This window comes from Narcine bancroftii, chromosome 14 (genome assembly GCF_036971445.1).
Source record: "Narcine bancroftii isolate sNarBan1 chromosome 14, sNarBan1.hap1, whole genome shotgun sequence".
NCBI classification, from domain to species: domain Eukaryota; kingdom Metazoa; phylum Chordata; class Chondrichthyes; order Torpediniformes; family Narcinidae; genus Narcine; species Narcine bancroftii.
This window is the reverse complement of record NC_091482.1, coordinates 14321390-14336177: the sequence shown is the minus strand read 5'-3', so window position 1 is coordinate 14336177 and position 14788 is coordinate 14321390. Positions and strand designations below refer to the sequence as shown.

Sequence of the window (14788 nt, the reverse complement as noted above, 5' to 3'; positions counted from 1 at the left end):
GAGAGAGAAGTGGGGAGGAGAGTTAGAAGGGGGAATGGGGGAGTGAGGAGAGCAGACCCAGTGGCGTTCAGTAGGAAATAGCAGTAGATATTTATTATCCCCAAAAATTGTAATTTGGCAAGTGAAGTTGGCACGGGATAGTTTTGAATTTCCTGCATCTTTTTCAGCAAGATGCCCTTGACTGTCACTTGATGTCCCAAAAAAGTGAGTTCGCTTGCACCAAAAATGCATTTCCTTGGGTTGATTATAATTCCATATTTGTCAAGATGCTGTAGCAGTAACTTGAAATCATTGGTTTGTGTGTTCTGCCTCGTTGGTGCTCACTACCAGAACATTATCCTTGTGTACATAGAGAGGCTGGAGAGAACGTGGTCCACGAATTGTTGAAATGATTGGGCTGAGTTCCGCTAAGTAAAATGCATCTGTCAAAATTCAAATGAACTGAATGGAGTAATCACAGCCGTCTTGGGAATATCTACCTTCTTAACTGGGATTTGGTAAGAGGTGTGGACCAGGTTGATATTGGCAAACCCATGCAGCAAGCAGTTCACAGAGAAATCCTGCAAATGCGGGATGCTTCAATCTGGGATGGTGGTGTTATCCACAAGGTCGCCCATCTCCCAAAGACTTCTTCACAACCAGCTCCTCCATCTGATTAAACTCGGCGTTCTCAATCTGTTGGCAATCTGCGGATAACCTGGGTGAAACAAGAGGACCGTGGATCTGGATGTGATTGGTCATTGCATCTTTGATGTTGTTGTGATGGTAGGAAGGAGATACCAGGAGAGGGAACTGTTTGAGAAACATTCGGTATGAGCAAGTGCTGGGCTGGTTATTTGAGTGATGGTTGTTGCGGGATGACGAGTACAGCTCACCTATGCATGTGTGCAACAGTCTATTAAACCACAATTCTTTAAATCTACAAACAGGGAAAAGTGAAAGAAAATCTGTGCTGATGATGAGTTTAGAAATGTTCACTATGGTGCAAATCCACCAAAAAGCTTTCTGGTGGCCAAAGTTTTGTGTGACTGACCTCTGGCCAAATATCTGGATGCTTGAATTGTTCACGGCAACAAGAATATATTCATGGGTGATGGCACTCTTGGGGAGTGGGAGGAACAACATGCCTATATTATTGTATACCAGAGAGAGAGTTGGTGGCTGGTTTGCCCACGGTAGCTGTAGCCTCAACTGTTGTGCCCAGGCTTCCCACCCACCAGAGCTCTTGATGTCCTGACTGTGGACTCTCACCTATGACCCAGCTGCCTGACCCTCTAAGCTCCCAACTCCCTGACCGCAGATTCTTGCCTAGGCCCCGGCCACCTGCCTAATACTGCTCCAATTTCTTTTCATATCATCAGGATTTCACCTCATAATGTTTTTTTTAATCCCCTGGAGGTCTAACAAAATGCATGGCATATTTATTTACCATGAAACAGTAGTGCAGGGTTTTTTGCCTACATTTCCCATTTGCTGCAGTCCAAAAATGGAAGATTTGTAGGAATTTTAATCTAGGGAAATGTAACTTTTTACTCTGGGCGGGGTGGAGGAAGACTGGAGGTGATGGGATGGAACTTACTGCCCCATTGGCTGGCATTTACTGTCATGTAACTTTTTACTCTGGCTGGGGTGGAGGAAGACTGGAGGTGATGGGATGGAACTTACTGCCCCATTGGCTGCCATGTGTTGAGACCATGAAGAATGTATCTCTAAATAACCAGTCACAACTCCAGTTGCAATTATGTAGTTGCAGCATTGGGGAGCTATGGACATCTGCCCTTAAAACAGGGATGCTGCACTTGCTGAAGATCAAGACTGCATTGGATTGTAACCATTCACCTTATTTCACTTTATTTGTAGCACAAGAGATTGTTTTATATTTTCGATTACTGACTCTCGTTACCTCTAATTGAGCTTGCACAAATCTGGCAGTCATGTCACATCATGGAATACTCTTGACTTGTCTGAATGACTCAAATGGCTCTCTGGCTTCTCGATGATCCTGAATTCCTGTTTTATTGCTTGTGAAATGTTGCCTAAGAGTATGTTGTGCGACAAAATTATGCGTTTCGTAGGAGAATTTATCATCTACTTTATCCTATCTCTAACTTCCTAGACACGGAGAATTATTGTTTGTTACTGGAAGGAGAAAGTCCCTGGAACTTACGGAATTTCCAAAGGGTTTCCATGCTTCATTAGGATAAACAGCGGTCCAACTTTACATGATTTCTATGGACTTCCTTCGAATGAATATCCAGGACTTGTGAAGGTTTGTATGTGGAGATTATGTTCTTTATTTTGAAATTCGTTTCAACTAAAACTTTCAATCTGAAATGGCTGATAAACCCTCGAAAGTGTTAATGAAGCCTTTATGGCTGCAAGAAGTAAAAACTGGTATGAATGTATAGCTGTCACTGCACACAAGTACACTATATAAATGAATTTGTGATCATTTGGACATAACTACTCTTTGGTGTATTTGTAATGGAGAACAGAAATAGATGCTTGATTTCAACTTGCTCCACATCCTAAGCTGTATTATTGGTTTCTCATGAACTTGGTAAAAAGAATTTTTCCAAACCTTTCAACTTTATTGAAGTTTGACATCTTGATTTGTGACAGGACAGATAACCAAGATCAAAAAAATAACTTTATTCAAGTTGAGTGTTACACCATTTGCATAGTCTGAACATCCTCCTCAACGCTGCATATCATTTAACCTGTTCTGTTAACTGACAGTTAAATTTAAGGTGATTTGGGATAGATTTAAATGGGTCCTTTCTGACAGCATCGGCACTCTTTGATCTTCTTTATTGAGACAGGTGCATGAGTAGAAAAGGTTTAGAGTGATATGGGCCAAAGGTACGTGGACAAGTTGGACTGAAGGGCCTGTTTCCATGTTGAAAAGCATCATTCAGTTTTCAGGTGGTTGGACACAAAATATGAAAAGATCCAGCTTGATTATTACCAACACCAACGTTTCTTGTAATTGATTTTGCGAAAAGAGAAAGAAAAATCTAAAATGATTAGAAGTCTTGGGTTGTCCACAAAGCTACTTATTTATTATTTCATTTTGCTGCTAGTATAGCTTTTCTACAAGTTCATCTGTTCACATTTGTAATGGAAATAGCAGATGGTGATCTTGTCAACCTTCGACAACATCTGAGGTTAGAAAGGTGCAGCAAGGGGTTGGTTTTATATTGCCTAACACCACTGCTGGATAATTCTTAAACACCAGTCAGCTTTCCTTCATTTAAAAATTGCTGGAAATACTTTAAAATTAATGTCACAAAAATCAGAACTAATGTTAATGTTGAAATAGGATCTCATTTATACTCAGATATACAAGATAATCCCAATTTTTGGTTTGGATTCTTGTCTGCAGCATCACTGAAAATCAGATTTGCAGTTGTGCAGTGTGTTCATATAATTTCAGGGAATGCCATTGTACATTCAGGAATTACAAGCAATGGCTTTGAACGCTCGTCTGAATTTTAATTTTTAAATCCAATCCTTTTGAATAAGGTGAAGGTTTTTCATTCTGCCAGCTGTAAGGATCATGAATGAAAATGAGTTAAGAAGCCTCAACTCATTTTATAGCAGGTGTAGGTCCAGAGCACAGATTCCTTTTCTAAATTGACTGTTTTACTCAGAAAGCTAATAAATGTACCATAATTGGTGAGGGATATAAAAGTGTCAATATGTTACACTTTCCTCTTGAAGTTGGAATTAAGGCCTGTTGGAGAAGATTTGCTGTGTGTAATATCTGTAAGGAAATGTACAATAAAATACCACCTTGATTGCTGGAAACATGCCAAGGTATTCATTCTTTTAAACCATTTTAATCCACACAGTACCAAAAAAAGGAGTGTTTTAATAAAATTGCCTGGCTAAAAATAGGTAGCGGTGACTTGACAGTGAGGCAAATAATATGAGGTGTGTAAAAGGATGTTCAAATACAGAGGATAAAATTATTGTTTTAAAATAAATTCTGGGAATTCCGAAAACCTTGTCTGTCGGGGGTTAATGGTTCCTCTGAAGGTTTGATTGCCTCACATTATATCATTTGACTCCAGCAATCAAAGCTAGCTTGATGCTGGGATTTTAGAAACTATTTCTGTATGGCAGAGGAATGTTTAATTTTTTTTTTTCACAATATAAAGCAGCTGCTTTTCCTCGGGTTAATACTCCATTCCCGATTAAATGTTTTTTTGAAGTAAAAATGCCTTATCCAGTATACAAAAAAAATGAAGCTTCTTTCAAATAGAGAAATCTGAAGATGGAATACCTTGTTCTTTTTTACATCTGTGGTAATGAGATGGAGTCTGTAGCGACAGTGATTGAGTGAAGTTCTTCTGCAGCTTGGTTTTTTTGGGAGAGATGTTTCTCCTTGCTGAACTCTGACAGCTGACTTAGTTCATTGTGCAACTATCTGTCAAAAAGAACCACCAAGTGACATTAGTTTAACAAGTTGAGAGCTAAGTGTGAATAGTTTCTTCTGTGTTGCGTGGAGAGTTGTTATTGTATCTTCTGTGTTTTCTTCATAATTAGATGTTAGTATGTGATTCTTTTGATATGGAGCTGTACTCTTGCTTTCCATTGTAAGGAATCATCCCTAATACAAAAGAGGATTGCACAGAGAATGAGAATCATTCAATTCCTTGGTCTGATGTATGAATGCTCCCATTATTCATGGATAAAGATTGCTACCTACTGGCTGCTTTAGGAGCCCAGAGGGAATTCATTATATCACTATCAGCCATACCTGATTCACAGTGCATGTCACTCTCAGCAGAATTAGGTGATATCATTGTGGATAGGCTTGAAAGGAAAAAAAAGACTCTTTTTAAATATGTTCTATTTATACATATATTTCTTTCTTTGGCTTGGCTTCGCGGACGAAGATTTATGGAGGGGTAATGTCCACGTCAGTTGCAGGCTCGTTTGTGGCTGACAAGTCTGATGCGGGACAGGCAGACACGGTGGCAGCGGTTGCAAGGGAAAATTGGTGGGTTGGGGCTGGGTGTTGGGTTTTTCCTCCTTTGCCTAGATGTAAATATTACATCTAGGCCATTCTGGCAAGAAATTGCAGAAAAATTAACGAGAATAACAGGAGTGGCCTTCATGGGCGACCCAGAGCTATATCTGTTAGGTAATTTACTGGAAATCATTGACCAAATATCAAATCTCATTTTTAAAAATAACACTGGCGGTAGCGAGTCAAAAATATCCCCATCACTTGGAAGTCTGACTCCCCTCTACTTCTAGCACCATGGACTGTGGAAATGAACAGCTGTTTAACCATGGTGGGGGGGGAGAATCACATACAACTTAAAGAATAAATATTACATTTTTGTAAAGGTCTGGCAGCCAAACCTGGACCACATGGGGCCGAGATACAGTAATGAAAAGGGTATAAAAGTAACTATTATATATACAAAAACTTAGTTTCCCCAACTGTATTCTATATACTTAAAAGCTCTGACAGTAGATCTGTATGTAAGGAAGGGGGTGGGGAAGGGAAAGAGGGACTGTTTTTGTTTGTTGTGTTTGTGAGAAAAAGTTTAATATATTGTATATTTTTTAAACAAAGAAGAAATATTACATATAACCTTGTACGGAAATGTCCTTTTTAGGTGTGCCATCATGATGGAAATAATGCTGACCCAGATGAACGGGATATCAATTTTCATCTGTCTTCTCAGGATGTAAACCTCTTGAGTGACTTTCTGTCCAAAGAGTTTCCTGGTTTGGACCCCAGGCCAGCTGTTATTGAATACTGCATGTATACAGTAAGGTATCCGTTTTGTTAACTATAAATAGCCAGAATGATTTTTCAAAAACTCACTAGATTTTGAGGTTCTATATTTCTTTGAATTGCAAAAAAAATCCTCTAAATATTAAAGTTTCTGCAAAATTACTTTCTAAAAGCAGGATTTATCTGTTTCATAGCCTTCATTGAAGGAGCTTAAATGCTACCTCCGTTTCAAATCCAGCACCTGAAATTGTTGCCTGGTTCCTGTTGATTTCAATTAAATTCTACCTTGTTACTTCTGGTACAGTAGTGCAATCAATTCTTTTAAAGGTACAATATTTAAAATACTGAATTTAATATGAATTTTTTTTATTATTTATCTTCTTTTCTCTTTTATGTCGTTTTCCCTTCTTTGCGGCACCTTAATCTTGCGTTGGAGTGTTTTACATCAATGGGAAACTGCAGCAAGTAACATGTGTTTGTTGCAGGTGTACATTGTATTTGTGTACATGATCATAAACTCTCATCAGTTGACAAAGATGCTTGAAAAAAATCCTGTTGCTTTAGAGTCACGGAGTGGAGAAGACTATTTGACTCTCGGTCCTCTTGAGTCTGTTCCACCACTCAGCTACAACATGGGCAAACTCCATATATTCAACTTACACATGCTATAGTCAGTGAAATGTATAAATCTGAGAGAATTAACAACTTGCAATACATAGACAGCCATTTTACACCAGTTCCAAACTTCTGTCTATCTGTGTGTTTCATGATCACTCCTGAAAGACCTGGATCTGTTCTTTTAAACCATGTGTCCCCTACCCTAGTCTTTCCAATCTCCGGAAAAAGTTCCTCCCTATACTGTGTTGTTCTTGCATGATGAATTTGCATCTGTATTTCGTTCAATTTGCTCCTTGTACTTCACATATTTATCTGAAGTATAATTTAAGTCATAGACCTGAAATTGCCCTCCTGTATTCGTGCTTTATTTAAATATAGAAATATTATTTGTAGTATTATGTCCATTAGGCTCTGGTTCCCATAAATACATCCCAACAACACTTACAAAGACTCTCATCCCTTCCTGTCATTCAGCTGAACTGACAATCTTAATGTTTCTGTAGACCATTTTAATAACTACTGTTAATTATCTTTTTAACAATTATAATAATTGAGTTGAAAGTGGAGTAAAAAGGCTGTGATGTAGTCCAAGTGTTCCAAAGACAATTTGGAAGTATGTTCCCTGTGCTATTTTTCATGTGTCTTTTTTAAAAAAATAGTATAATCAGTTGCTTGCACTGAGAGTAGTAATCATGTACTGTAGATAGCAGCACTGTGTTTTTCCTAGAGTTGAATTGATGGCTCAACTTCATTTTTACCAGCAAGATACAAGATATTGCAAAACAACAAAATATTTATTCAATTTGATCACCAGGGAAAGCCTGAGAGCTCCTGAGAATAATAATGATCCATGGAGGAGCTATTTTCTTGGTGAGGAAGAAAGAATTGTAATTATTTTGTGCCCTTCGTAACCTCTCAGTGCATTATTGGTAATGAAATATTTCTGCAGCCTAGTGACTGTTGAAGCTGACAGTTTGGGCCCAGCAAGGCCCCAGAAACAGTAAGAAGATAATTGACCAAATAATCAGTTGTAGTACGAGTGAGTGGAGGGAGATACTGGCCAGGACTTCAGGAGTAGCTTGCCTGTTATTTACTCCCATGAAACCTTTTGTGTTCACCTGAGAGAGCAGACAGAACCTCAATTTAATGTCTCTCTTAAATTTAATCCATGTACACTTACTTTTTTTCTGATTACAATGTTTTGATGTTGAGACTATCTTGAATCAAGTTAAGTATTTTAAGGCAAACAGCAATGATGTATTAGTTGACGAAAGCATAGTTAACTATGGTGAGGATCCACTTTTCATCATTTCAGCCTCTGATTTCAGTGATCAGTGAACTTCATTGATTACAGTCGTTTCTCCAGCATTTTGTGTTTTTACTTCAACCAGATTGGTGGCTTCAGATTTTTGTGATTTACTTCTCATTTCAGTGCGCTCACTTAGGTTGGAAATTCATCTGTTTCAGTAAAAACAAAAATTTGTCTTTGTCATTCACATTTCACAGAGCTAATTGATCATTTGGTTTGTCAGGTTTTCCGTAAATCCAAACATACCTCAACATTTTTATGCTTTTTTAAAAAGTAACTTAAACATTTCATCTTTATCTAAAGGATAAAAATTGTAAGTGACTTAGCTCAGCTGGAAAAATGGGCTGAAAACTGGTAGATGGAATTTAATGCATGCAAGTGTGAGGTGTTGCATTTTGGAAGGACAAATCAAGAAAGGAGATACATACACAGGACCCTGAAGAGTGTGGTAGAACAGAGGGATCTGAGAATACACATAGATATGGTAATTCACTGAAAGTGGCATCACATGTGGATAGGGTGGTAAAGAGAGCTTTTGGCATATTGGCCTTCATAAATCAAAGTACTTAGTATAGGAGTTGGGATGTTATGGTAAAGTTCTGTAAGACATTGGTGAGGCTAGATTTAGAGTATTGTGTCCAGTTTTGGTCACCTCGCTACAGGAAAGATATCAATAAGATAGAAAAGATTACTAGGATGTTGCCCAGAATTCAGGAACTGAGTTACAAGGAAAGGTTAAACAGGTTAGGGCTTTATTCCCTGGAGCATAGAAGAATGAGGGGAGATTTGATAGAGATATTTAAAATTATGAGGGGATAAACAGGGAAAATGTAGATCGGCTTTTTCCACTGAGGGTAGGTGAGATACAAACCAGAGAGTATGTGTTAAGAGTGAAAGGGGGAAAGTTTAAAGTGAATGGTAGGATTGGAATGAGCTGCCAGCTGAAGTGGTGAATGCAGGCTCAATTTTGACATTTAAAAGGATTTGGAGAGGTACATGGATGGGAGAGGTATGGAGGGCTATAGACTGGGTGCAGGTCAGTGGGACTAGGCAAAAATAATGGTTCGGCATAGACTGGAAGGGCTGAATGGGCCTATTTCTGTGCTATAATGTTCTATACTTCTAAAATGTTATGGCCTACTTGCCCTTTTTTGATCTCACTGTCTTCAATTGAGCCCCAACATTAAACCTACTCTTTTCAGCTGGTCGAAAGGTCCTGTCTATGTGGAGGCTGAGCTCTGATGGTTTAATTTAGACACGAACTTGGAATCCACTGTGGTTCCCTGCCAGTCCTAACCAGCTGGGAATAGGATGCAGGATCCAGAGAGTTATTGAAATGTGCATTCATTTATATTTATTTGTTTATTTGTGAGGTGAAACAAAATCAGAATTACTCATCCAGAACTCACAAATAATAACATGATACCCTCATCCCCCAATGCCTGGCACCCCGCAAGCAAACCATTTCCTGCTGTGGTTGGGATGTTCCCTCTGTCATAGATAGCAGAGAAGATTTACCAGGTCTTCAGGAGTTGAGTTACAGGGAAAGATTAAACACGTTACGACTTTATTCCTTGGAGTGTAGAAGAATGATGGGAGATTTTATAGAGGTTTACAAAATTGAGGGGTATAGACACAGTAAATGCAAGTAGGCTCTTTCCTCTTTGATTAGGAGAGATAAATACAAGAGGACATAGCTTTGGGGTGAAAGGGGAACATTAGGGGGAACTTCTTAACTCAAAGAGTGGTGGGAATGTGGAATGAGCTGCCATCTAAAGTGGTAAATGCAGACTCACTCTTAAGTTTTTAAGAATAAATTGGATAGATACATTGATGGGATATGGAATGGGTGCACGTCAGGCCGACTATCAGAGTGATACTTTGGCACAGACTAGAAGGGTCAAATGTCCTGTTTTCAGTGCTGTAGTGTTCTGAGTTGGCCCTGTTCACATTCACTGAATCTAAAATCTAAGTGTTAACTTGATTTGCTAAACTTTTCATAAATTAATGAATCCAAAAATACCTTAAAATCATCAGGCAATAGAATAATAGCTTTGATATAAAAAAATTAATTTAAAAAAAGTTTTGAAGTTTTGGCTTAATTTGAAAGCCTGAGAGATGTAAACCTTGGATTTGATGGAACATTAATGTGAAGTGGGTGAAGCTGGGGGTTAGATCCTTGATAGAAATTGGGAAGGTGGGAATTAATACTGCAGGTTACTTGGTCCCACTGTGTCCCCACATCTCACTTCCATTGTCAGCTGGAGATTTCTGCTTAATTTAGAGTGATGTTAGGAATTTCATTGAAACCTGCAAAGTCTCCTCCACCTCTCAATGGGGAGGGAGATTTTTTTTTCCTTTTGGTTCTTCTCAGCCTTTGTTGACCAGTCCCAAACTTAGGTTGTCTCTGTTATCATAAAGTATCTAGGACAGCTTGGAGAAATGGCTCCAAGTACCATGCTTTTCTCATGGTGAATTCTAACGTTATTTAACAGAACACTCCGGATCACGATTTCATTCTGGACCATCATCCTGATCATGGGAACATTATCATTGGAGCTGGATTCTCAGGTTGGTGCAGTTACAATAGTGATTTCAGTGCACCTGTTCCTCTCATTTGAATGTGGTGGAGATCCTAGATGATGATCCATTGAATATGGAGGCTAGGGATGGAAGGAGAGGACAACAAGACCCTACCCTTTGGGTTTGAGGAGAGTGGTTGAGAGTAGAAATGTGTTTGGGAGCCATGATGTGAAGGGAAGCGACCGTTTAGATAATTAAAAAAAAAACACTGGTATGGAAACTCTTTAGAACTAAAATGATTGAGTCAGAGAAACCAGGAGTGTGGAAATGGACAACTTACTGGAAGCTGAATGGAAGTAAGTATAGGTAGCCCTGAGAGTCATGGGGATGTAATTAATATTGATCACTAATCTCTAGCCTTGCTACCTGAATCCAATTTTTGTCTCCATGAGGCCCACCAGTCTTGCTGGTTATTTCTTGCAGTTCCCATTTTTATTTCAGATTTCTAGCATCTGCATTTTATTGAAACTTGTTGAGACTCTTGTATGAAATTTGGATTCTTTCAAAGGTTTGATCAAATATCCATGAAATGGAGGAATCAGGCAAAATTGGGCTCAATCTTAAGCTTTCCACGATGACATCACTGAATTATAATTACTAGTAATTTATGGTAATGTTTGTTCTAACCATGTTGTTCAAACTGATTAATTAAGATAACCAGAATGTAGTCACATGATATCAAATCTTCCTTTAACATTACAAAACGTTCCCCTCTTTTTTTAAACACACCAGCTTTAAGTGACTATAGTTTTATAATTTACTGGTCATTTCTAATTTATTGCTATGTTAGGGGAAACACAGATCAAGCCCCCAAGCCACAAATCCAATCTGCAGCCAATTTATAATTTAAATAAAGGTAAAATCATCATATGAATGTAAATCTATTCCACATTGAAGAGTTTTCTTTCAGGCCTATTTCTTATGCCAATTAGGCCCCACCAAGCACAACAATTACATACAAAAATATATTTTCTCGCTGTGCTGACCAGCCAATCTAATGGATTTATAAATCACATTGCATTGGGAAATAACAAATGATTATTCAAGAAATTGTGACTCCTTCTCTGACAACTTTTATATGAATTTAAAGAGTGGCTGTAAATTCCATTCCCTTGGGACATTACTGGTATCATTTGGAACAACATGACCTGTATATAACCATTTCAATTTGTACCACAGCTTTTGTTCTGAGTGTCATCTAATTTCCGGGCAGTGGAACTGCTCAGGTATGTTTTCCCCATGAAGTATTAATTCTCCATCTCTTTCAACGGAGTGGCTGAGTGTTTCTAGTATTTTGTTTTAGATTTCCAGCATCTTCAGTTGTTTTGATTTTTATTAAATCTGAGATCAATGTTTTTCATGCAATTAATCTTAGCTTTACATTAATTTAGTTGACTACTAGATTGTAAGAGTTCCACCTTTCTCAGTTGCTGGAGCTACAGATTGGATGTGTAAAGTCCAGCATTAGATAATAGATCAGTACAGCACAGGACAGGCCCTTTTGCCCACAATGTTTTACCTACTTATATAAACCTACTCCACCATCACTCTCACCCTTTTCTCCCTCAGATCACATGCCAAGGTAAGAGTCTCTTAAGTATCCCCATTGTATCAGCATCGGCCACTATCCCTGGGATTGCATTGCAGTTGCCCACTATTCTCAGTGTTTTTAAAAAAAACAACCTTTTCAGTCACCTCTCATCCTTCCTCATTCCAAAAAAATAAGTTCTCACCTGCTCGACCTATCCTCATAAGACATGCTCTAATCCAGGCAACATCCTGGATAGATCTCCTCTGCACCTTTACTAAAGCATCCTTTTTTGTAATGAGACAACCAGATCTAATGTAATACTCTTAAGTGTGGTCTCAGCAGAGTTTTGTGAGCTGCAACATCACCTCATCGCTCCTGAACTTATTTCCCAACTACTGAAGACCAACACACCTCCTTAACCTCTCTATCAACTCGTACATCAACTTTGAGGGATCTATGCACTTAGACCCCTCTATTCCTCCACACTGCTAAGAATTCCACCATTAACATACTCCATCTTCAGATTCAATCTTCTAAAAAGTATACTTTACACTTTTCTGGATTGAACTTCATTCTTCATTTCCCCACTCAACTCTGCTCCTGCCTATATCCATTTGGAACCTATGACAACCCTCTACACTATCCATCACACCTCCAAACTTTGTGCCACCTGCTCACTTACTAACCAATCCATCCACTTCATCATCCAAGCCATTTATAAAGATCACAAACAGCAGGGGCACAGAACAGATCCCCGTGGAATACTACTAACCACTGACTTCCGACAGTCGGAATACACTCCATCTACTACCACCCTCTGCCTTCTAGTGGCAAGCCAATTCCAAATTCATGCTGCAAAGTTTCTCAGGATCTCATGCCTCATGAGTTTCTGGCTGAGCCTACGATGCGGAACCTTGTCAAGAATCTTATTAAAATCCATTAGCACAACGTTATGCAGCTCTGCCCTCAACAGTCTGTTTTTGTCACCACCTCAAAAATGCTTGAAAAGTATTCCCATCCTGAGACGGATATGGACCCCATTTTCCAAATTTTGAAGATGATTTCTAGATTTTTGGGGCTGCAGCAAATCCTAGGATCTGGAGCAAATGGAATTTCATCAGGAGTCTTGCTAAGGTTAAAGGGCATGTGTGGGACATGAGAAAGGAAACTTAAAAAGTGATCAAGGATCCAAATGGATTGAAATGGCAGTTGTAAGATTTTGTGGGCCAAATCTGGCAGGATTTAAGGTTGCGGGGGTAAAAAAAAAAATCAGGGAGAGTAAAGTCTGGAATTTTCAATTGCCATGAGAAGAGAAATCCATTCTTAATAAAAGAGCGCTCTTGTGGGACAAAACAAATGGAATATCTCTAGTAGTAATGGTCACTGTCCTCCATGCAAATATTTCCAGAATTAATCATTTAAATGAACTTCAGTGTTGGGATGAGTGTGGGAGATAAAGGGTGAGTGTTCATAACAATACTTTTACCCCTACTTGTGACAAAGTATACATACATGTTGTTGGAGAAATGTAATAAAATTAATCATGGCTTACTTTGTAATCTGATTATTCATGCTATAGAAACACTTCAACATATTTAAGAGGTATTTTATCACATTTCTGAGAAGGACCCAAGCACAGAAAACTATACCTACACACTTCATATAAACATCTTTGCTGCCTTCCCACTGAATGGATCTAGCTTTCTCTGGCTTAGAAGATGATGTGGTAAAGAACTTGATTTCATTCTCCTTTGACTTTATTGCCTCCAGTTGATTTAATTTAATATAAAATCTGGAATAATTTCTACTAGATACCATGTACTAAGTTGAAAAGCTGCAGTTAGAATGCAAATATTTCCAAATAACATGGTTTAGATACACGGAGAAAGATATCTTGCCCCATATGGCCTTGATGCCTCTTAGAGACAGATCGCTTTGTCCTCCAAGGCCTCACTTTCATTCCCCTTCGCCATGATGCTGAACTCTTCTTCTGTCAGGTCCATCTTAGTACCCACTTCAACAATGCCTGGCCTTTATTCTCCGCTCGAATCCCAATCTCACTGCCAAACCCGCAGACAAAGGTGGCACTGTTATGGTCTGGCTCACTTGCATCTCTTGCCCAAAGCCGGACAACTCTCAGAAACCTCTTCTTACTTACCCCTCCAACAGGACCCCATCAATTCATCAAACCACTGTATAAAGTTCTGCCTCTGAATTCTTCACTTCCGGTTATCTCCCAAGCATGGCCTCATTGTTTCCCAACCCCACACTGCAAATTTCTACCTCCTACCCAAGATCCACAAACTCAATTGTCCTGGCAGACCTATAGTTTGCACATGCTCCTTCCCCACTGAACTGGTATCTACCTCAACTCAGTTTTGTCCCCCAACTCCCTGGGTCCAGTCCCTCCCCACCTACATCTGTGATGCTTCACATAGCCCTAGTCACTTCAACAACTTTTAGTTCCCTGAACTCGACTGCCTCATCTTTACCAAGGACATCTAATCACTATACACCTCTATCCCCAATACCTCAAAGCCCTTTGTTTTTTTTCTCAACAACAGACCCAACCAGTCCTGTCCACTATCACCCTCCTCTGATTGTCAGAACTTGTCCTCACCCTCAATAACTTCTTATTTGACTCATCCCATTTTCTCCAAGCCAAAGGCGTTTCCATGGGTACCTGCATGAGTCCCAGTAATGCCTGCCTTTTTTGTTGGCTATATAGAGCAATCCATGCTACAAGCCTACGCAGTGGCTTAACTCTAGCTCCTTAACTCTCTCCACAAATACTTGAGTTCTGCCTCATGCACCCATGATCAATTCATCAACTTTATCCACTTTGCTGCCAACTTCCACCCTGACCTTAAATTCACTTGGTCCATTTCTAGCAACACTCTTCTTTCTCGCTCTGTCTCCATCTAGGGAGAGAACCTCTTGACAGACATCTACAAACTCAACAATTCCCTCAGCTACCTCATTGACACAT

General features: G+C 39.1%; 1 protein-coding gene across 1 annotated transcript in view; it reads left to right on the top strand.

The window, feature by feature from the left end:
- Positions 1 to 14788, top strand: part of pipox (pipecolic acid oxidase) — an 80260-nt gene that overhangs the window by 59131 nt on the left and 6341 nt on the right. The window contains exons 5-7 of the mRNA XM_069911086.1: positions 2117 to 2269; positions 5637 to 5792; positions 10181 to 10256. Coding sequence (XP_069767187.1) covers positions 2117 to 2269; positions 5637 to 5792; positions 10181 to 10256 — 385 coding nt within the window. The remainder of the gene's footprint in view (positions 1 to 2116; positions 2270 to 5636; positions 5793 to 10180; positions 10257 to 14788) is intronic.